The sequence below is a fragment of the Polyodon spathula genome, chromosome 3 (genome assembly GCF_017654505.1).
Source record: "Polyodon spathula isolate WHYD16114869_AA chromosome 3, ASM1765450v1, whole genome shotgun sequence".
NCBI classification, from domain to species: domain Eukaryota; kingdom Metazoa; phylum Chordata; class Actinopteri; order Acipenseriformes; family Polyodontidae; genus Polyodon; species Polyodon spathula.
This window is the reverse complement of record NC_054536.1, coordinates 7,769,698-7,792,236: the sequence shown is the minus strand read 5'-3', so window position 1 is coordinate 7,792,236 and position 22,539 is coordinate 7,769,698. Positions and strand designations below refer to the sequence as shown.

Sequence of the window (22,539 nt, the reverse complement as noted above, 5' to 3'; positions counted from 1 at the left end):
AACATGCGTGCATGTGAAGCATGCTACTCTCACAGACAGTGAGGTAGTTTCCGGACTTACTGTTTTCTTGCACTCTGGCAACAAAGCCTGTGAGAGGTATCTGTGGAGTCAGCTGAGGCATAGGGGGAGGAGGAGGGGCAATAGACACTTGAAGAAGCAACACAAACCAACAGGAAAAGAAGGAGGAAACAAACAAGCAGATGTCAGTCAGTCACAGGGAACAAAGGCATGTGAAACCGAGAAGTACCAGAACCAACACCTTGCAAAAAAAACCTTGAATATACTGTACAGCTTGTACAACGGTGCCTGCTTTGTTTAAATTGGGGCATGTGATCTACCCAAATTCAAACTGAGGTTAAGCCCTTTTCATAACACCACACACACTAAAAAATAAATAAATAAATAATATATATATATATATATCTATATATATATATATATATATATATATATATATATATATATATATATATATATATATACACACACACACAACACACACACACACACACACACACACAATAATACTTGGGTGGTCCACAACAGAAGAGATCACAGAAGAGATTTTTTTTTTTTTTTTTTTTTGCGAACCATTATTTATTGCTTTGAAATGCTTAAACTTGTAAGGAGGCAAGTATGAGGAATATAAAAGCCTTGGTTTAATATGAATAACATTTATTAGATACAGGCAATAAAAGACCAATGACCAATGTCGGGGGTGGGGGGGGATGGGGGGAATAAAAAGGAAACTTATGTACGACCTAAAGACCAAGAAATCTATATTTCACAACCACGCACTGACAGCTATTTGCATTGTGGTTGCATGGAACTGCTAAACAGATTAAAAGAGGATTTCCCATCCTCTCACTTTTACAAACTAGAGCTCCAGATGTTTTGCAGCTACCTGGGTCTTAAAACTGGAGAGTCTGATGATAATGAAGTTGACTGCACCAGTCTCACAGTTGCCACTGTGCCTGTCAGCAGTTCATCTCCACTATCCAAGGACATCCTGAGGATATTCTTCCTGTGGAAACTGGCTTGCTGTACTCGACAAACTCCAAAAAAGCCATATGGTACTTTTCCAATCCATATAACAAAGCTCAGAATCTGAATGGTTCTGAAGCCTATACCACACAACACCATTCCCTGTGCTTACAAAACTGGTCTAAACAGTACAAAACAATTTCTATCCAGGCTACTTCAAAGTTGGCTGAATGTTAATGCAGATTAAACAGAGGGCAAGCAGTTGTTTAATTCCTCTCTGTCTGGCACATTGCTGATAGTGTTAAAATGTACGACTACTGATTAAACAAGACTAGGGTTATCACGGCACCTTGTGATTTACTATTTACACTATCAGTGAAAAGCAAATATAGGAATGGGACTACATACGTTTCCAGAGAGAAAATAAATAAACTAAATAAAATAAGACATGATTTATCAGAAAACGGTGATGTATAATGCACTGAAATTAAATAGAGCAGACACTAAATGGTTTACTTTGACACTAAAATGAGGATGACATCTTGCAATAAAAAGTGTACGTATTTACTAGTATTTCCTAATAGGAAGTACATTAATGCAAGTGCTGCAAAACCTTGTATTCCCACTTTGGGGGGGGGGGGGGGGGGGGGGGGCGATGCAAGGTTCATACATACATAGATACACTAATTGCACAATATATACATGTCGCTAAATTAGCACAATAACTAAACAGTTTATATACAGTACAGTATATATAAACTTTACATCTGCAAACATTTGTTGCTGTAAACATGTCCCTAGTGGAAGAAGCAACTTCAGTTTGTCATTTCCTGTTTTACAGTATATGCCCATACAAATATACACCATTTATTTAATAGTTTATAAATTAGGCAACAAAATCACTACTGGAGCATGCTTTTAAAGTGGCAGTCAGAGAAAGAAAGCAAGGAGCCTTACTTGAGCTGGGAGGGTAAAGGGGGACGCCGTTAACGTGAGGCTGCACAGAAAACTGAGACGTGATGGAAGGGGTTCGTCTGTAGCCCCCGGAGGAAACGGAAGAGGTGGTGGAATTGTGCCGAGAGATCTGCCGGGTTATTGTTCCAAACTGAGAGCCAGGAACTGGACCAGGACCAGAGACCGGGCCTGACGCTGCAAGCATTGAGAAAGGAAACCCAAAGGGAGCGAGAATGAGCACCACCAACTTCTTATCAATACAGTGACAGACTCCCCAAGAAGAATACCACAAACCAGCAGCCAAATGAGCAACTGCAGAATAGACAAGGCAATGGGTGCTAAATAATCTGCAATAAAATACATATGCTGTACACAGATGGAAATAAAAGTAATCCATGTGGGTTTAAAAGCAGTAAGATTAAAGATTATACACAGTGTAAGAAGGAAAAAAAACAATAAAACACAGGTTTACAAATTCCAAATGGAGCACAATCAAGGGACAAAGTAAAACTAAAACATTGTTCACTTAAACTCCATACAACTCAATATAGAATGTACTAAAATAAATTTCACATGTAAAAAACAAATGAATGCAGCATTGAATTCACTGTGTCATATCAGTTTAGTTTGAACTTTAGTGGTAGTTAAGAAAACTTAAACATGCACATGTTAAAATGCAGTTCCCATAAATGCCACAGTAGACAGAGTACATACTGTTCATGTGTAAAAACAAATAACACATCAAAATAACCCATGAGCCCTTGTTCTCATTTTCACACCCGATAGCTTTTAAAAAGGTGCACTGAAAAAACACGTTTGCAATGACATAATTTCTTGAACCTTACCAAATCGAACGCTTTTGCCATTCAGTTTAACAGAACAGCATTTACACTACAGTATTTGCTCAACTAAACTCTGTAGTGAATGTTGACTGCTTTGTATTGTATCCATAGGACCTTTCCAGGCTAAACAGTTTGATAATGATAAAATACATGTTATTCACAAGAGCTAAAAATATGAAAAAAAAGGGATTGAGATGGCACTAAACAAGAAATGGTGATAAATGCGTTAAGAGGAATTTCAATGCTGTTTCTCAAAACTTCAGAAACTCCAGAGGGAAAAAGTCACCCCTTTTGTAGCATTTCCTGTTCATCCCAAAAGGCCAACAAAAGAAAAGCTTATTGTGAATTAGACAACCCTGAGAATTGCACTTCACTATGAAGAGGGTGTAACTGAACTCGGAGGGCCAGAGAAATCTTGAACCCGTTTCCTGTCAAGTAAAGCACTCTGCACCCCCCCACGTTTGTGAAACAAATCACATTTTCTTTAAACCATTTGCATACCTTCCCACAAAAACCCCACTTACAAAATGTGTTAGGCCAAGTTTAGCAACCCATACCCTCCACTACTTACAATTAATGAATAAGCACAGCTCGTAATCAATAGGGTTATCACATTAGAGACTTTAAAAGCAGCCGCAAATCAATTGCAATTTTAAAAAATCCATCACAGCAGCACCAAACCCACCTGTTGACCCGCAATGATCATCAGACCCACTGTCAGATTAAAACACAAAGCAAACAGAGAGGAGGGATTTCCCAGCAGACCCAAGCAGTCAAGCAGGTCTCACCTATCGTAGCCACACCTGGGAGTGGAGGTGCTGGAGGGGGGGCTCCAGGGTGAGCAAGCATTGGTGTTACTGAAATAATACGTTTCACATAAATTAAATCATGACGTCACCATCTGATCTTACAATCCAACTGTCCCTCACATCTGTTGCTAACAGTGTACAATACACCATTAAAAAAAAACATTATAAAATGCAACAGCTACAGTACCAGGTTCATCGAGCAAGGAGTACAGAAAGAATAGGGTTTGGTGGAATTAAGAAATACAATAGATTGGTCTGTGTGTGGAAGAAAGCCAAGATGAAATCCATATTTAACTGCTTCATAAAGCAGGATCATTCTCAGGTTGTCAGAACTCTGTACAACCCCACCAATAACGCACCGAGTTACCTAACCCAGAATACACTGCGACTAAATAAGATGCACTGGGGATAAATATATGCTTTGTTCTTTCACCAGGCCCTTTCAATTGCTTTAGAATTTACACTTTCTTTAATCCTGTTCATTTGGTCCAATGCCTAATTGCTGTAAATTAAAGGCCTTTCTTTTGTCATTGCAACATTAACTTTGCCACATTAGTGAACTAAAAACACATATTTATTTATTGAGAAAGGTGGGCTTGCATTTTAATATCCAGTAATAACAAAACAGAAAGAAAAAGTGCTTCAATGAAGTCATTGCAATTTGAGTGGCTTTTACGGGTTTCAGTGGAATCAATTCTGATTACCTCAGCCCAGTTCTTTAACACGTATCTAAACCTCCACAGCACAAACACAACAGGCACCTGCATCCTGTCGGTCCCCAAGAGTTAGACAGTCGTGGAAACAAACTGCCTGCTCATCCACTTACAGTGTAGAGCTGAAGAGCAGGCAGGACATTTCTGGCAATGCCTTCACTGCCATTATCTACAGTGCAGATAGCCTGTGTGAACCACCAAAATGCGAAGTACCTTTCACAACACCCACTTGCACAAAAAAAAGAATACTGGTTATTTTGTAAAACAGGTAACGTTAACCAGTCACTTGCCGACAGGTAATCGACAGGACAGGCTGTGAAAGAGCCCCTTACCTGGTCCCAGTGTTGGTGGTGAGGGTGTAGGCACGGCGATGGGAATGCCAATACTGCTGCTGCCACTGTTCTCTCTGCTCCCGCTTCCACCACTGCTGCCACTGTAGAGAAGAGTCATTCCATCAGATTAGCAGACATGCATCCAACGTGCCGGAAATATGAAGGGACTGATGCAGACCAAGGATGTGAAGGTGTGGCGAGAGTACTGTGGCTTTTGCAGACCATTCTCGTCAGTTTGGTGTGACCCAAGTGTTTTTCAACACATACCAAGTCAATCAAGGTTTAGAAATTATTATTTACATCTTAACTCAACTTGCTTTATAACCCAATTATTGTAAAGCAAATAAAATAAATCAATTGTCTATACCTGCAAAGAACTAGATACTAAAACGCATCGACCCACTCAACCAATATATTCACTGGAGCTGCTAAAATATTAACAGAAACTGCAACCAAAACCTCACCGATGTTTTTATTGCGCTAATTTATGATCCCATTCACAAAGTCCCAGGTGAGCCATTATTCAAGGCAGTAGTATTGCAGCAGCATTTAAACTAGCAGTACACAGACTCTGCATTAACACCTCAAGAGCAGCATAGAACCCATGGCTGGTGATGGCTGGCTGGAGTTTAAACCAGCAATCTAAAATAACCGTCAAGCACTCATGACGTACTTTACTAAAAGCCCCTTGTGTGTGACGGAGCAAATTTAAAAAGGCACGTATGGAGGCCTCTAGTAGAAACAGGCAACCGTGACCATCAACTTCAATCTCCTCTTAACAAAAATTATTCAATTAGATTTGTATCAAGACCAAGTCAAGAGTCAGCAAGATCAACCTTGAGGCCTTTTCGCTCCCCGTGCACCTACTCTGGGTTAGATGGTTTTGATAATTGCTACAGAAGAAACATGAAGCATGTTTAAGTGATTCATTCATTTATTTGTCTATTTAACCAGTATACTGCAACAGATTGATCCCTCCAGCAGAAGTAAAAGGTAGGTAGAAAACACCAAAAACAAAACAAAACAAAAAGGTACAAATAGTGTACCATGAATAATGTACAAAGCATACCTACTAGTGGTGCAATCGGCAACCTACTTTTGTATTTGATTATCGTACAGACATTTATCAACAATAAAAAATCGATGCATTGACATTTTTCAAATTAAACTTTTTTAACAGAAGATCCAATAAATTAAAAACACTCTTAAAAACATGCACAACAGCTAAACAAAGGGGCACAAATTATATTCAAATTAGTTCACTTCCGATTATAAAAAAAAAGAAATACCAAAAGGACGAGTTAACAACTGAAAAGAATGTGCGTGTGTCAGCATTAGATGTCCCTTTAACATAAAAATAATATCATCAAGACATTTTTCTTAACTATGGTTGTTCATTACTGTTAACATTATGTCCAAAAGCAAAGCTTTTGAATTAATCTCACAAATCCTGATTTAATTTAACTATCCTACTAAATTCAGCTTATATTTATATAACACTGGCATATAATCCAAACACACAATGCTTTGAAACAAAAGGTAAAAAAAAAAAAATCTGTAGATGTAAAAACAACCTATTGCCTTCATTTTTAAAAACAAGAAAACAGGAATACAATAGGTCTACTTCTGATTTGGCTTGTCAATGCGAATGAAGAGGCCTAAAGTGTGTATCCTAGCAACACGCTAATCAACCGTACTAGCACTGAAAAGAAGCACACACACTCAAGGTTTTAATGCAAACCGGCAACAGGAGACTTCAAACTGGGTTCTAATTTGATGCATCGATTCACCAATATGTAATCGAAGTTCGGGACATTGAAGGGTAGGTGATCAATAAAAAATCGATGCATCGATTAATTGTTGCACCCCTAATATCTACTGATGCAATGAACATAAGTTTGATATTTCATTCAGAACCACTGAAGAACAAACTTAAAACAAAAATGCAGCTCAATGAGGTTCACGGTGAACAGGCTTCAAAATAATAGGTAAGATTATTGTTTTTCACCATAATAATGCTGTTAAATACTATGCTATTTTTTTTACTTAAGGTTAATAAAAGGATGTTGCCAAAAAACACAAGTGGAGTTGTTCCTGATCAATACAAGGTTACCAAAAATAACGAGCGGTTTTGATAGCAGACAAGCCCAAAGTTCCAGATGTGTAATAGTCAATCATTACTTATTTTAGCCATTAATGAAAGTCCATAAATTTTCACTTCACAGCAAATGAACACCCCTGAGACCAGGTGGTTACTATTACAATCCTAGCTTAGGTTCAAGGAGACACGATCGCACATGGAACATTTGGCTGCGCAAAAGATGACCATTTTAGTACACTGCTCCCAGTATTGATTTATTTATTGTTTATTTGTTATACCGAGCCTTTCAAATAAAACCAGGAGTGTCCAAAGTTGACTCTTCCACCCCTGGTCTTTATTCCAACCCTGTTCTAAATTGTTTAATTGAACCAATTAAACCTGCATCCAGGCCATGGAGTAGTTAATTATATCATGTTACCTGTTAAACATGGAGTGGAACGGCCCTCCAGGACCATGACTCGACACCCCTGTCAAGCAGATTTAAGACAAGGTAGCTTGTGATCGGTTTTCTGATAGGAGCCCACAGAATGTTGCATTTACAGGACTATTGTAAATGAACAACAATTTCATTTTAGTGTAAAACATAACATGGAATATGAGACAATGCGGCTTTACAATTCCAGGAATACGCTGTACCAAGGAGCAAACGCTACTACTGTATGCTTTCCAGAAAATTCCTCAGCACACACTTAGACTAGTAAGATTTCCCTTAAAAATGGACAAAAATGCATTGCTGCTTTCAACAGCAAGACCCAGGCTATGATGAAACGCAGAAGGATGGACATGCCATGTCAAGTAGTATTACCTGTGAGTTCTTGGTCTCTGGTTGAGGGATGCCGTTCTTCCAGGGCTGTGCTGGCTGCCTAGCCTGGCCGGGCTTGTCATGTAGTCATTGGGAACCACAGGAGGCTTCACAGGCTCCAGGGTTTTGTAAGGGGTATTTCGTCTGGTAATGGCATGAACAAAAGCATGATTACAAAAACATATAATTATATATGGAATATTAAATTGTCTTGCAGACAGGTGGGCTTGTTTAAATGGCTGAAGATCTGTTATCAAAGTGATCAATAATGCACATCAGTCTTTCAACAAAAACTAGAGTGAATACAATACACATCTAGCAAAGTTATAAAACTCAGTTCAATGCAATTGTACTTCATGGTGGAGAGAAGGTTGTGTTGAAAGTTGTCCAAATTATGTTTTAGTTACATCACTAAGGTCCACTGTAGAATGCTGTTCTCTAATGAGTCGAACAGCAGCAATCATTACAAATCCAGGCAGCTGATTGTCAGCACCTGGTTTCTGTGGAGCTTACTCTGAATAAATCACATAAATCTGTTTGTGCAGCACTACTGCACAGGCAGTGTAGTCAAGCCAACAGCCAATAACAATTTGGTTTTGGCTAGATTTAGCTTCCAGCCCCGCGTGGTTTCTGTTTCAGGCGTGGGCTCTGTTCTCCACTGTTATTATTGGCCTACCCAAGAGTTCCCCGTCCTGACATCGGAGGACTGGGCGGCTTCTGTGTGGGTGGATTGGTCCTTGACAGCGTGCCTCCCCGGACAGGCTGGTTACTGCCGTGCTGCAATACAAAGGATTTCATAATCAAACTTCAAGCAGCCTACAGCTTCATCTGATTGCCAAATTAAATAAAAAAAAATACATACATAATACATCTCAAGTGTAGTTTGATGAAAAGAAAATAAGTTAAGGCAATTTGGTATTTCCCAGATACATGAGCAGAATTGAAAATTAATAAATAAAAAAAAAAGTCACCAAAATTGCATAATTTGAAATGATTTTAAATATGGAGGGAGGTCTTAAACAGAGGTTCTCTTCTCCAGTCCTGTAACTTGTCTGTTTTTACAATGAAACACAGGAAGGTTAACCAGGGCCTGGAAGGTGGTTCAATTGTATGATTTAGAAAATGCCTGGAACAAAGACCCTCCCTGAAGTTGGGAGAACAATAATCTTCATGGCCAGCTGAAAGGAGTAGAGAACCACTGCTCTGGAAATAAAGGGAGCATGACCAGGAAAACAGGCAAGGAAAGGGTTGGGTAACTATATATATATATATATATATATATATATATATATATATATATATATATATATATATAATAAATCTCAAATGTTATGTTAATTAGTGATGTAATAATGAACCAATGGATTAGAAAAATAATATTTTAAAAAGCACCTTTATTTTGGTTGTTTCTTGCACAGGAGACCACTTTAGAAATAAGTTCCAGTTGTAGAACGGGCATTTGTACAGTGCCAGTAACCAGAGTTGAAGCCCACCCCCCACCCCCCTCTCAAATTGGAATACAAAGTGATTTGTTTTCAGTTTCATATAATATCCCTCACCACATTTCTGTACCAGCTTACTCTTAGAAGTGTACACAAAAACCTCTTGCCAGTAAGCAAAAAAGCACTTAGAACAAGCAGAGGAATAGCCCACAGAAGACTGCTCTGTTGTCCAAGGTACTGAGGGAAACGTCAGGAACATGAAAACAAATGGTAGTTGCTGGCATAAACGGGAAAATAAATAAATAAAAAAAAAATCAGTAAGAAAGAGGATCTGAATTTATGTTTCCTCTAGATGTTAAATATTTAATGTATGATATTGCTGTGTTTATTTTAAAACCCATTTATCTGGGAAACCCATATCTCAAGATCTCAAGTGAGGAGACCACTGCAACCTACAATGAAGCACCATGGGGAGTGTTAATGTAAATTTCTCATGTCGATGTCAATATCACTTGCGATACATTGGGCCATCCAGACTAACATGTAGCAGAGTTCTATGGAGGCCTGTGTTATTTTCAACTACACCTACTGGAGGTAAAAAGCAGGGGGGTGTGAACAATGGTAATCATGGTTTGATTGGAAGCTTTAGCAGCTGCATCTACCAATACACAGGCATAAAATAACTCTTCTTACCTTGGCTTTTAGCCACTTAACGTGGGCAGAAAGGGAAAGAAAGAAAGTAAGTACAGGTCAGTAATACCAGGTTTCCGAAGTCAAACATGTTCCACCGAACACTGTGGTGTTTAGAAGAAACTCATTCCAATCCTGGTTACTTTAACATGATAGTGATAATCAGGGGTTGCTGCACACAAGGCTGTTACAGTAGACAAGGAGTTAGTTCTAAACACAACATGGCATCCAGTAACACTTTCAGTGCATTACACAACATTCTCTTTGCAAACTGATGCTGTTCCAAGTACATTAGTAACACTCAACAGATCAATCCTCAAAAGGTTGTAATACAGCAAGGTGTTTGTAGGTGTGTATTTTTTTTTCCCCAAAATACATTAAAAAAACACTGTGGGGGGCAGGGAGTCCTTATCTTTCTAAATACAATTGTGGTGGGTGGGGTTTCCTTTGTAAAAACCACAGGAAGTACTGTACAAGCATATTCAAATCCTGGAGAAAGACAGAATCTCTTAGACTGCAGTTTTCTGACTGGGAAGACGTAGAAGCTCCATCCATTATCAATTTTCAAGGTACAACACAAAAAGCACACCGAAGAGAGCAGCACTGACGACATCTCCTAATGCTGTGCCTGACTACACCCCTTCACTGTCATTGGAAAAGCAGAGCCAGTTGCAACTATCACAGCCTCATGTTGGTCATATGCCATGCCAAAGAGACTGGGATCCTCCTGATTAGAGACCGCTTTCACACACTGCTATTTATTTATTGTGGGTGTTTTAAAAACAGCCTTACAGCTGTATTCAAAAATTGCTGTAGGCTCAGCAACATCCAATCTATTTATTAGATGTTTAGCACCCCAACTCCCACCCCCCCACCCCACCCCAGAGCAATACAGACTGCTATTAAAAATCATGTGAATGTCTGTCGAAGGCAGTTACAGTAAGGTTGTTTTTATTTTATTATTGCCGATTCTCCCAATGCTTTCTTTGTGTACATGTGGTATACAGTTTGGTTTGGCATGTGGCTAGAGACTGGGTTTGGTTCTACTGATTTCAGGGGCTACATCACTTGGGAACGGTAAAGGTAGGTTGCCCTTGGCAAGTTTTATACCAATTGGAAAAGCTGGTCTCTAGATAACTGCAAGTGTAGGACATGTATGCAGATGTCTCTTTACTACATCCATATGCATTTAGGAAACAGGTGGCGTGGGCTGGCTTCAGTCCCATATCATCTGTGAAGTACAAGTCTGTGACCGTCCTTGTGGATGGCTAAGGCGATGCTATCGACAGTCAAGCCTATACATCATTTTTGTGTAAAGGATTTAAGCAAAGAAAGCTTTTATTTTTTATTAAATTTGGAATCAGCCATTATTTTTTTTGCATTATGCGCAGAGCTTCTCTGCTCCCCTCAGGTGTGACTCACTGACCCTGCATGCGAATGAGCTCACTGTCTCCCCCCTGCCCCGCCCCCTGTGAGTGTTTACTGATGGGATTGGATCTGTGCAGGAGTTAAGAGCGTGTGCTAGAATTACAAAACACTATCGACCGAGCTACAATGCCTTTCGATGTTTGACAATTGTTTTCTAAATAAAGATGGCAAGAAAGAAAAAAAAAGAAAGAGATGCAGAGGTCGCGCTAGCCTTTAAAAATGTGCATTTGTAAAAAGCATACCATCTTAAAATCTGCGTTTTTACATATTGTATCAACATAGTTACATTATTTTCCAGTATAACTATTTCAGATTAACAAAATTAAGTCAAAAAATTACTCATGCTCTTTCCAAATCAAAGTCTTAATTCTTAGGAGCTTCCATTGAAATGTTCATGTTTTAGATGATCCTCACGCAAACAAATGTTGCTGGTCTGCACTCTGTTCTGACACTCACCTAAAACCCTGTTCTGCTGGTACAAAAGATACAGGTATCGTGGTTTTGCGAAAGAAGGGAAGATGTCGGAATAGTTCTCAATAAAAACCCTGCAGGCCTCATCCATGGTCTTAAAACCATGATTTTCTGAGCATGTGTTTTACTTGTCCAAATTCCTGGCTGCCAGTCAACACGTAAGATGCTCCGATACAGATTAATGAATCGCTACCATGGACGTGAGCAGTGCTATGTGGGTTACTGAGACCTCTTTTTTCATATATATAAAATGAGGATGCATTTTTACACGTTTCATTACATAAAAATACTTCGTAATATAAATTAAATTATTGGACAGGGATGAAAAGGGGAAATGTCTTTTACGTCTGCGTTTTAGAAACGCACTGCGGTTACTGTTTGCGTTTTATTAAAATGCGTAGTTTTTCTCTTGATTGATTGTTCCTCTGACTGGTTATGGATTTAACTATTTTTTGAGATTCTGCTTTGACACCCAACTGGTACAAATCCACACGGATAAGGTTTAAAAAAAAAAAATATATATATATATATATATATATATTAAACTGATGTAAATCAACTTAAGCATAATAGTTTTTATGGCATTACTTGCAATGTTACAAGGTAATCCACAGCTCCACATGTATTACTGTGTGTTTTTTTTTTTTTTCACCCTTTCATAATGTCGATGAATCGGCTTTTATGCAGAACGATATATCGAAGTGAAAAATTAGGCATCGGCCCAGCCTTACGGTTGACAGTGCTCCTCATCACACTAGGCTTGTCGTGTGTAACTTCAAGGGAATCACTAAAGGAGAGCAACAGCTCTAGAGGGCAGTCACGTAAACAAGTTACAGAAGCCAGTCCAGTCCCATCCTTAGGAGCTTGGGGGTACTTTAGCAATTCACTTCAACTGGAGAACTTTATTTCAAAGTATTTTTTTGTCATGCTACGGCGTTTCTCAGAATTTAAAACAACCTGCCAGTAAAGGTCAGCTTAATTGTCTTCGTTCTTCAAGTGATTAGGTATTCTGCAACACTGAGGAAATGAATCCACCATATACTAAAATTGCCAAGCAGTCTGTTAAAAGTTACAGGTTTCTGTTTGCAATGACAGAACATCTGCTACAATGTAAAGTAATTGCTTCGCTGCCATCGCTGGCAGAAATCTCCAAGGTCTACAACGTGCTCAGACAGTTTGATCCAAGCAGGAAATCAAACCCTGACCTGTCTGAAGGGCATGGCTGTTGATAGTAAAATTGTGTGATGTTTTCTGCATTAAGTTTGACAAACCCTAGCTACTGTAGAGTGTGGAATGTACTTATAAAGGTGCATATTCCTCATGCAGCTGCCCACTTTTCATCAAGATGCTTCTACTGGCTGGACTGACCACTGCATCAACACTATTTCAATATTGCCAATTTCTTTAGATTTTTCTTATGTACTGCAGTTTGTACCAAACACATTAGGCTAAAAAATTAGACTAAAAACTACAGACTTACAAATGTCTGAGACAATACAGTACTTTTGCCTAGATAGTTGGCTGACGCTTTCATGAAGACATAAATGAAAACGGACATGCTCTCTTACACTTATTTAAAGAGAAGACAGTTTGAAAGCTGCTATAGACCCTGTGCTTTTACATATGGCTCTAAACCCAGTGAAACAGAACAAGACTGCCCTGACAATGACCATTGTAAAAACTGAAACTCAAATAATTCCAAGTAAATATAGACTTTTACTGACACACTGCCAAAATTAATGCTTTTTAATTATAGCAATAATAGTCTAAGGAATGTAAGTATTAATTAACACTAATTCTTAAAAGGAGTTTAGCATCAATAATAAGTGGCAAATGGGTTAGACCCAAGACGCTGACTAAACTCAGTCTGTCTTATTATAAAGTGGCAGGTTTGTGCAGACCTATACAGATCTGTATCCAATATTGAAAAAAATAAATTACATATATAAAAAATTGGATTTCAGCCCCCCACCCCCATATCGGGACTGCAATAGCTTTATGATTTGTGGGTGACTAAATAGAGGATGACAAAATGGCCTTTATCCTGCATTATCATTGCTTATCTTTACCCACAAAGAATGAATGCCATGCAGTAAACTGAAAGCTAATTCAACCTGCCTGACAACACAAACCGATGCAGTGATTAATGGTCACATTTCCGGATACAGTACTGTTCAAATGAGTCAACAGGGTAAGAGTTAGTCTCCCAAATTCTCAAAGCAGGTGAAAAAAAAAAGCTTTGCTAGGTCTGCTGAGAAGCCACACAATGTATTAAACAGGACCGGGACACTGAGAAGGAAATGCAAGACACAAAAGCAGCATGAGCTCTTCCAGTCTGTCACAGCAGCCTGAACTGAGACTTCAATCCAGATTTCATGGCTCCCCCTCCAGCAGTAACTACAACTGTAGCTGTTACTAAGCCACTCGTTCTCAAAGGAGGTCGTGAAGAGACAACATACAAGCACATCCAACCAGCTGTTGGTTTCATTGAGGTTTCATTCAAGGGAAGTAATGTTAAAACTGTACAATGCACTAGTAAGACCTCATCTTGAATATTGTGTGCAGTTCTGGTCACCTCGCTATAAAAAAGATATTGCTGCTCTAGAAAGAGTGCAAAGAAGAGCGACCAGAATTATTCCGGGCTTAAAAGGCATGTCATATGCAGACAGGCTAAAAGAATTGAATCTGTTCAGTCTTGAACAAAGAAGACTACGTGGCGACCTAATTCAAGCACTCAAAATTCTAAAAGGTATTGACACTGTCGACCCAAGGGACTTTTTCAGCCTGAAAAAAGAAACAAGGACCAGGGGTCACAAATGGAGTTTAGAAAAAGGGGCATTCAGAACAGAAAATAGGAGGCACTTTTTTACACAGAGAATTGTGAGGGTCTGGAATCAACTCCCCAGTAATGTTGTTGAAGCTGACACCCTGGGATCCTTCAAGAAGCTGCTTGATGAGATTTTGGGATCAATAAGCTACTAACAACCAAACGAGCAAGATGGGCCGAATGGCCTCCTCTCGTTTGTAAACTTTCTTATGTTCTTATGAGTACTACAAATTTCCATATTTCAATATTTTACATTAGTAATGTCTTTCTATGACTTGAATGTAAGTGCATTCTTATTAAAATAAATACATAAACAAATAAATAATAATAATCTTGGTATTATGTTAATGTACCATAAAAAAGAAAGATTTTAAACTTACTGAAACTGTTTCAATGACACTGCATATTTATACTTCTTATACATAGCCCATTACAAGGAACAGTCATATATGAAGACTGCTATAAAATGTGAATGGCTGCACTATTGAAGAACACTGATGTGTGAAACCATTTCTCTTACCTTCACTCCATGGCCCACATCATCCAGCACTGTGTAATCTATGGGTTTCCGAATATACCTCACTGGCCTCTCCATGTTGGCCGGTGCGATGATTTTATGGGTTCTCGCCGTGTTCTTGTTAGTAGTCAGAATGCCTATTTCTCGCCGGGCCACCTTCTCTTTGTGTATGTCCACAGTCTAGGGAAGAAAAAACAAAGAAGGAAAAACCAAGGGAAATGACATGAAGAGGAAAACCTTGAACCACAGGGGAATTATTCTGCATATCAAAACCAGTGTCTGAAAATAACAACATCAAATCATAACGATGCTGCAATACACAGCAGTATCAAATCCCATTACACTGCTGTCTGTACACATCAAGCAAATAATGGAATAGACTACTAATGACATTATTTATCCACGCAACATCGTTGCAGTGCCTTTACAGGCCTCATCTTGGCTTAAGTTTCCGACACTGACACTGTAAAAGAAGTTACAACGGTCAAGCTACTATACAGCAGTCTATTAGAAAGCAGTTCATTACACTACTGAATGATTTCAGGTCTACTTGGAACATGATGTAGTCCCAAAGACACAGTATTGAGAATTCATATCAAACAAGTAGGAAAGAAAAGAATGCAAACTTTCAGAGTGTGAGAGTGTATTTCGAATAACAACGAAAGAGCTGCCAAGTTACCAATAAAGACAGCAGGTGATGCATTCATTAAATGCATTCAGGGATGGAAAGAAGACTCCACCCATTCCAGGTTTTCAGCTTAATTAGCCACAGTGTATAGGTAACAAGATCAGGTGCGTTTCATTAAAAACTGACAGTAAAACCAGTAATGAATCAAAGTGCTATGCAATGGGTGTCTTATTTCCATCCCTGATACTGCATCTGAAAAGAAAATCTGTTTGTAATCTCTTTACTCAACCCCCCTGGGCCAACTTGTAGATGGATGCTATAGCAGATGCCTAACCTATTTTCCCCATTTGTTAAGAAAATAGGATTTTTTTTTTTTTTTTTTTTTAAATGGTTTGGCATTTTTAAATAGTGACAGAAGTTCAGTGGTTTAAGGTAGCTACAATACAACAGACCTCCTCATCCACAGGGACTGAACATTTTGGGAGATGATGCTGAATTCAGTCATTGTAGAATTGTTGTTTGCTAATCGTTTACTATATATGTAAGCAGGACACTATGATCTAGAGTCTTACTGTCAAGAGTAGCTCACAATAACGCTAATTAACCTTAAATGATGACATACTGTAGGTATCAGTGCATTAACCCTGGAAAGTGGCACATGTCCTTCACACGCACATGCTCATTTTAAAAGCACTGGCCTGAATGTGAGCTACACACTTTGATGAATCTGCAAGTTAAAAAAATAAAATAAAATGTATTACTATGCTTAGAGAAAGTGCAGAGTCATAAACCATTACAGGAGAACCCTTCACTGAGCTATGAGTAACTCATGGGGTTACAAAAGCACTATTCCCCCAACCTCAATTTTGAGTATAAATGTAATGTTCATACAAAACATTTGCATTGTTTCATTGAAGGGTTCATTTGTTTCAACAAAGTTCACTGCAAGCAGTGCAAATAGTCCAAAAATAACTGTGTTGCTAAGTAACTAGTCAAAAACACACAAACTGTTAGAAGCCTGTTTGAATTTTTCCGCTGCTCACAGTCCTGCACTAGAGTTCAATGAAACATCTCTGAATCAATCGTACTCATGAAAATTACAGATACTTCACTAAAGTGCATTACTGCCACCACTTCTTTTTAATAGCATTTCTGTTTACTGTTGCATTACAGATTTTGTATTAATTATTTAGACATGTTTTCTAGTTTTAATTCCAGCCCATTGAGGGCTACTCCGTCTCCAACATCTACAAGCAGATCTGCATGTAGGTGGGGCCAGTGGAGTAGACAGTAATCCAAAACCACATCAATGTCTGTCCTGCACCTTGCTCTGCACTGCGCACCCTGCACTCTACCAAGTCACTCAACAAGAATGGGTTTCCTAGTTTGATTGCTGTAAGCTGCAGCTCTCCCTTCCTCCCACAGCAGTTCATTAGTGCAGGACTGCATTAGTGGGTTAAAGTTGCTTGCCAAGAGTAATGGGCCTTGCAACTAATGGGAGAATAAAAGATACTGGAGCTGCCAGTCGCCCAGAGTCTGGGCTCCTCAATTCAATCTTGCCTGCTCTTAGCACAGCAACAATATTGCTTCCGTAAGAATCAATCTGTGCATTTACTAGAGCCAAGTACTCTGGCGCCTTGCGAATTTCACTTGCACACATTCAGCATTCCACATCAATGGCGTCCTAGAAAGCAGAGACTAAATTCTATTTCTTTAATTAAGATCTGTGTAAAACAGGTATTCAATTTCAATCTCAACCACAGCAGACATTCTCATCCAGGTTTCAATTTATCTTGGAAAGTTAAAACGTGCACGGTACGCACTTTCTCCTGCCTTACAATTGCAAAGTTTTATCTTTACTTGCCTGTATTTTCAAATGTTCAGAGAGGTTGAAGTTTTAGGTACAAGTATAAACCCACATATTAAGTTCCAGTAGAAATGTGTGAATTACCATAACTATTAAATGATAACTTCCAACAATTTGTATAGATTTGACAATGCAGTAAAGATGCCTTCAGTTATTATAGGTCTCTTCAAATTTCTTAAGTCTTTCAAACCTGGATTTGAAATTAGATAATTTCCAACATACTTTGTATCATTTCTAAAGTCACAGCAAGATTTCATGTATAGAAACAGCACATCATTTACAAAAGTTCATATTCAGAGAAAAATAAAAAATTAACATGTTTTTGCCTACACCCAAATGAACAGCTGTTTCAGTAATTCTTGGTATGCCACAGCAGGCTGACTAATGGGACACACTAAGTTACACATCTCCCTGTTGCTGTAACTGCAAAAGCAATGCCCTTGAACTATGTAACAGTATCAGTATGCGTCGAAGTTACACACACTGTAAAATGTTCCACTCAACAATACAATACAATACATTACACATGACCATGTACCTCACAGAGATAAAGGGCTTGTTTGCTGGTCCCCCATAGCCTCAATGAATAGGCTGCAGCTAGTACAAAATGATCCTGCAAGATTGCTTACACACACTAAGTTAATATGAAATAAGTCCCAGTTTTAAGTGTACGGTCACTACATTGGCTTCCCCTGAAGTGCGTATTTATTTCAAAACGCGGCACAAGATATTTATTCTCTACTACTGTCTGTTTTAAATGTTCTTTCAATAGTACAAACACATCATATTGTTCAGAAAACTATTTGACAGTATTCATATGCTCTGTACACAACCCATGGATAAAAAAGCAAGCAAATAAAGTATTTAGGAAGTGCAGGCATGTTGTGGTGCTTAGGAAGAAACTACTGTATCATAATGCTTTTATAATGTGTAAAAAGCTGAGTCTACTTGAGTTTTGTAGCAATACGATTAAGTAAATGGATGGACAGTAACTCTGTGAAAAGTATTAACATATTGTGCGAAAATTCTTGAACTGGATGAGCAGGACTTATTTTAATGCCAAACTTTCCCCGAAATAGCTGAATTGTACAACTTCGCTAATTGTATTACGAAAAATGGGTCAGGCACCCTCCTCTGAGCGGCTGCTGTTTGGTCGGTTTACAGGAATGTGGTTTATTATCTGTTACACAGGGTGAATATTCCAGTGAGACAAACAGAGGCCAATGCACTTCCCATTGAAAACCACACTACTACATCTCTTCACCTTACAAAGTAAAAGTGCACAGTTGCAAAAGTAATGCAGTTGCACAACTTAGTCAAAATCACTCTGTAAACTAATACGCCATATGTTTAGGGGGGGGGGGGGGGGGGAATAAAACATTTAAGAACTTCCAACTTTAGCAGACAATCGTGTGTGCTGCAAAACAAAACAACCAAGAAGCCACCTACTTCCTGTAGGCATTTCCCTTTGAAACTGAAAATAATAGGCCCCTTCGGTGACTAGAGCTCTTTGAAATCAGAGCCAGGATTGATTCATGCACACAGTGGCCTCTATAAGGGTGGATCATATAATTTACAACTCATCAAGCTCCAGAGACACTGTGCTGCTGGACCTCCAAGCTCTCTATCAATGCCGTGCAACCTGACTAGAACACAGGATAGTTTCTATTCATTTAAATCTTAAAAATATCTTATTTTATGAACTTGATTATTAATGTTGCCTATTGGCAGCCATACTACAGACTTTGAATAACCTATTAAATTGATTATTATGATTCAGCATTACAGGTGAGCACCTGACAATGCAAATTTAAAAAAAGATGAAAGGAACTGGAATATAAAAGAACACACCCATGACATTGCCAAGAGAAGGGGGGGTTGGAGTAAAACCAACAACTGGGGTAGTACAAAAAACAATACGTTATGGGTGGAGAGTGGTTTGCTGTCATTGCATCTTTGCACAAAACACATTTATTTCTAAACACTGTGCGCAAATACAAAACATCAGCAACATGAAAAAGCAGACTGCTCACCTGAAGATTTAAATGTCAAAATGCATTTGTGACATGCAAAATCGGTCATATTGATCAGATCCTCGACACATACCCCGGATCCATGTCAACTGGATTAATGGTGGGGCAGACACACGTACAGTATTCACTGTGCGATTCACCTGGGACATGTACTCCTTGTAGCTGGTTAAAAAGAAATGAGCAATCTGCACTTGTTTACATCTGGAGTACCGACAATGTATAGCGCAAGTACAGGAGTCTGTGAAACGTATGTATTTTTGTAACAGACAGTGCTCTGGTGACACAAAAAGGAAACGACTAAAATCACCACACCCTGGATGAGTGGCAGTTTAAGAGGTTATAGACCAACTCCTAGTTCCTCTTGGGGTATACTGTAGCTATCCGTTCAGCCTTACAATCTTAGAAAACTAACCAACAGAAAAATATTTATTAGTTCTCTATTGACATGCTGTTAATCACGCCCCCGTCTTTAATACATGAGGAAACTATTTTATCACAGATAAGATATATGAGCCTTTATTAAGCCCCAAGGCACTGGTGTACCAATTACTAGTCTATCAAAGGTCTTTGCAGGAACACAGCAGCTGTTTACCAGTAAGAACAGCTGCCAAATCGGTTATACTGTAACAGACCACTCAGAGTTTGGCAAAAATCACCCTTAAAGGCTGCAGGACACAAGAATCTTGTGGATAGCAATGCTACTGGAATCAGTAATGCTGCTAATACTTCAGATCATGTTTATACCAGTGTGTAGAAGAGTCCAGCAGATCTCCAATTTACAGCATTTGTATATTGTACAACACAATCTGCTTATACAGGGTAATAAAGCACAACAGTTTTGTTTTCTTTTTAGGCAGCACTCATTCCAAAGGATCATCTGCAAGTCCTTTAAATCTCAGAAAAGGCAACACCCCCTGCAGCATAACACTATGTAACACAATTTTTGTTCCTGGGTTTGTAAAAAGCAGGGTCAATGAGAATCAAAAGAAGAGAATCTGCAGGGTGGTCTGGATAATGGGTTAAAAATTAACATTAACAACAAGGTTTTCTTTTTTTTGTTTTGTTTTATTAATAGTGAAACTTTACTGCTATTATTATTAGTGTAATACTGCACAGATCCTCAATATAGGAATGTATCTATCATGCTTTGCACAGTGTACAATAAACATGCACCAGAAGATTCAGCCAGAGTGACTTTGCAGATTCCCAAATAAATATTAAAACAGACAAGCTGCGATAGCTGCAGAAAAGCCTACCACCACCGAATCATTGCTAGCAGCACTTTACAAGCGATGCTATACAGGCTCTGTCCCCACTGTAACGCAGAGCCACCTTTGCATCACAACAGTTTACTATTTATATCGATTGTGGTTCCTGAGAGCTAACTGAAGCCTAGCAGGTCTTTATTTCTGGCTTTACTTCATGAGAAATCACTCAAAAGCCAAAGCATCAGAAAGAAAACCGCTCCCCGCTCAAAGACCCTTGAACAGGCACACAAAGCTGGGATTGTTTGCAGTCTTTTGCAGCCAGTTCATGTCCAGCGGTAGATCCTGCAACATTTCATTTCTACATCTCCCTGTTACTGCTAACTTGAATGGTGCACTTGCTTGGTTATCCAAATCTTCCCCTGGTGGCAAACGTATCTTAATGAAAACAAACTAATACCCTTTGTGTTTTTCAATACCACTGTGCAGAAATTTGAAAGCCATGAACATTTACTCTGTCCTCAAGGTTTTATTATCAGAAGTTTGCATTTGTTTTACTTCACAACTGGTCACTTATTTACCATTTGGTTCTTTATTTTTGGTCTTTTCTTATTGTTAATCTCCTGAAGTGCCTTATTGTCCTCCGTGCAGTCGCAGAAACACACCCAGGAAAGGGCTGGGCTGGACAGAGTCACCTGCCAGCTGCAGTAGGGTCATCATGTGGTCAGCTATCCTTGTACAGCGGTCACCAGAATCTGACCTTGAACTCAATAAGTAATACCCCCACCCCCAGTCATGCGCCTGTGCTGAATCACTGCACCAGCTAAACCACAGTCCTCCTCCCTAATGTTCACTATACCGTACAAGACCGTTTCCAAACTTCTTTTACATGTAGCAGCATGCTGAGACTGCAACAAATGCAAAGCCCAAACTAGATTCTGGGGTGCCTCCAAGTGTCCGTCTTCTAGGGTCCAACAGTACCTGCCGGCACCTGTGTTCTTTTTATTTAAGTCTTTATCTTGCATGAACTGATTATCATCTAAAAACTTTCAATTTCTGTCATGTTAAAATAAAGAACAGCTTTGAATTGTATTTATTTCTTGGTTATGTATTTGTCAATGTCTACATTAATTTTCATATACTGTATTTAAAATGTTGTACAACATACTTCACACACTGAAAAAAATGAAAAAACAAAAACATGTGGGAACAGACTACCTTGTTGCTAACTCAGTTTTACTTGGTGGCAGGAAGGAGACAACAAAATATTAGTTTAAAAGGTCATCTACAATTTCCACAATGTGGAAAAACGATGTCCTACAAGACTGTAGAAACCATTATCAGCACAATGTTTTAACAAGGATCATAGAAAAAAAAAAAAAGATGGCCATTTTTCACATCCTAACTTCATTATAAGAAACCTGGGTGAACAATAAAGAAAAACCACACAACAGAATAGGACTCCTAAGAAAGCAGACTCTGGCAGATGTCATCAATAGATATGAACTGCTGTTTAAGTCCGCCCTGTCCTTTAGCTATCTTTAGTCTAGATTACCATGGCTACTGAACAGCGCAAGAGTGAGTCAGAGAGGGACATACACCTGGGAACTGATAAAAGAAAAAAAACTGATTTGGTGCGATAAAGAACTCGTAGTGTGAAAGCGGTTGCACAGAGACTAAGTTGAGGTGGGGAGTCATTTCTGTATGCTTCGCATACCTTTGGTCAATGGAATGTGTGCTTGAAAACAAATACATATTCAGATTAATAACTTGTCTTGTACGGTAGGCCTCCTAGTAACATGTTTTATCGCCGAGCATAATTTTTACTGTATGAAGCCAAAGTCGGCCATGCATTTACTGCCTTTTTAGTTTGCAATGTAGAACACTTCAAGCT

General features: G+C 38.8%; 1 protein-coding gene across 14 annotated transcripts in view; it reads right to left on the bottom strand.

The window, feature by feature from the left end:
* The window catches only part of LOC121311952 (abl interactor 1), a 38,371-nt gene that overhangs the window by 3,016 nt on the left and 12,816 nt on the right, over positions 1-22,539 (bottom strand). The window contains exons 3-10 of one of the 14 annotated variants that reach the window (XM_041244066.1): positions 14,916-15,092; positions 9,673-9,687; positions 8,214-8,314; positions 7,541-7,681; positions 4,635-4,735; positions 3,584-3,637; positions 1,942-2,133; positions 61-147 (exon numbers count right to left, since the gene is read on the bottom strand). In XM_041244066.1, coding sequence (XP_041100000.1) covers positions 61-147; positions 1,942-2,133; positions 3,584-3,637; positions 4,635-4,735; positions 7,541-7,681; positions 8,214-8,314; positions 9,673-9,687; positions 14,916-15,092 — 868 coding nt within the window. Of the gene's footprint in view, positions 1-60; positions 148-1,941; positions 2,134-3,568; positions 3,638-4,634; positions 4,736-7,540; positions 7,682-8,213; positions 8,315-9,672; positions 9,688-14,915; positions 15,093-22,539 lie in introns of all 14 variants that reach the window. The other 13 variants (XM_041244061.1, XM_041244082.1, XM_041244075.1 and 10 more) reach the window with 13 other exon arrangements.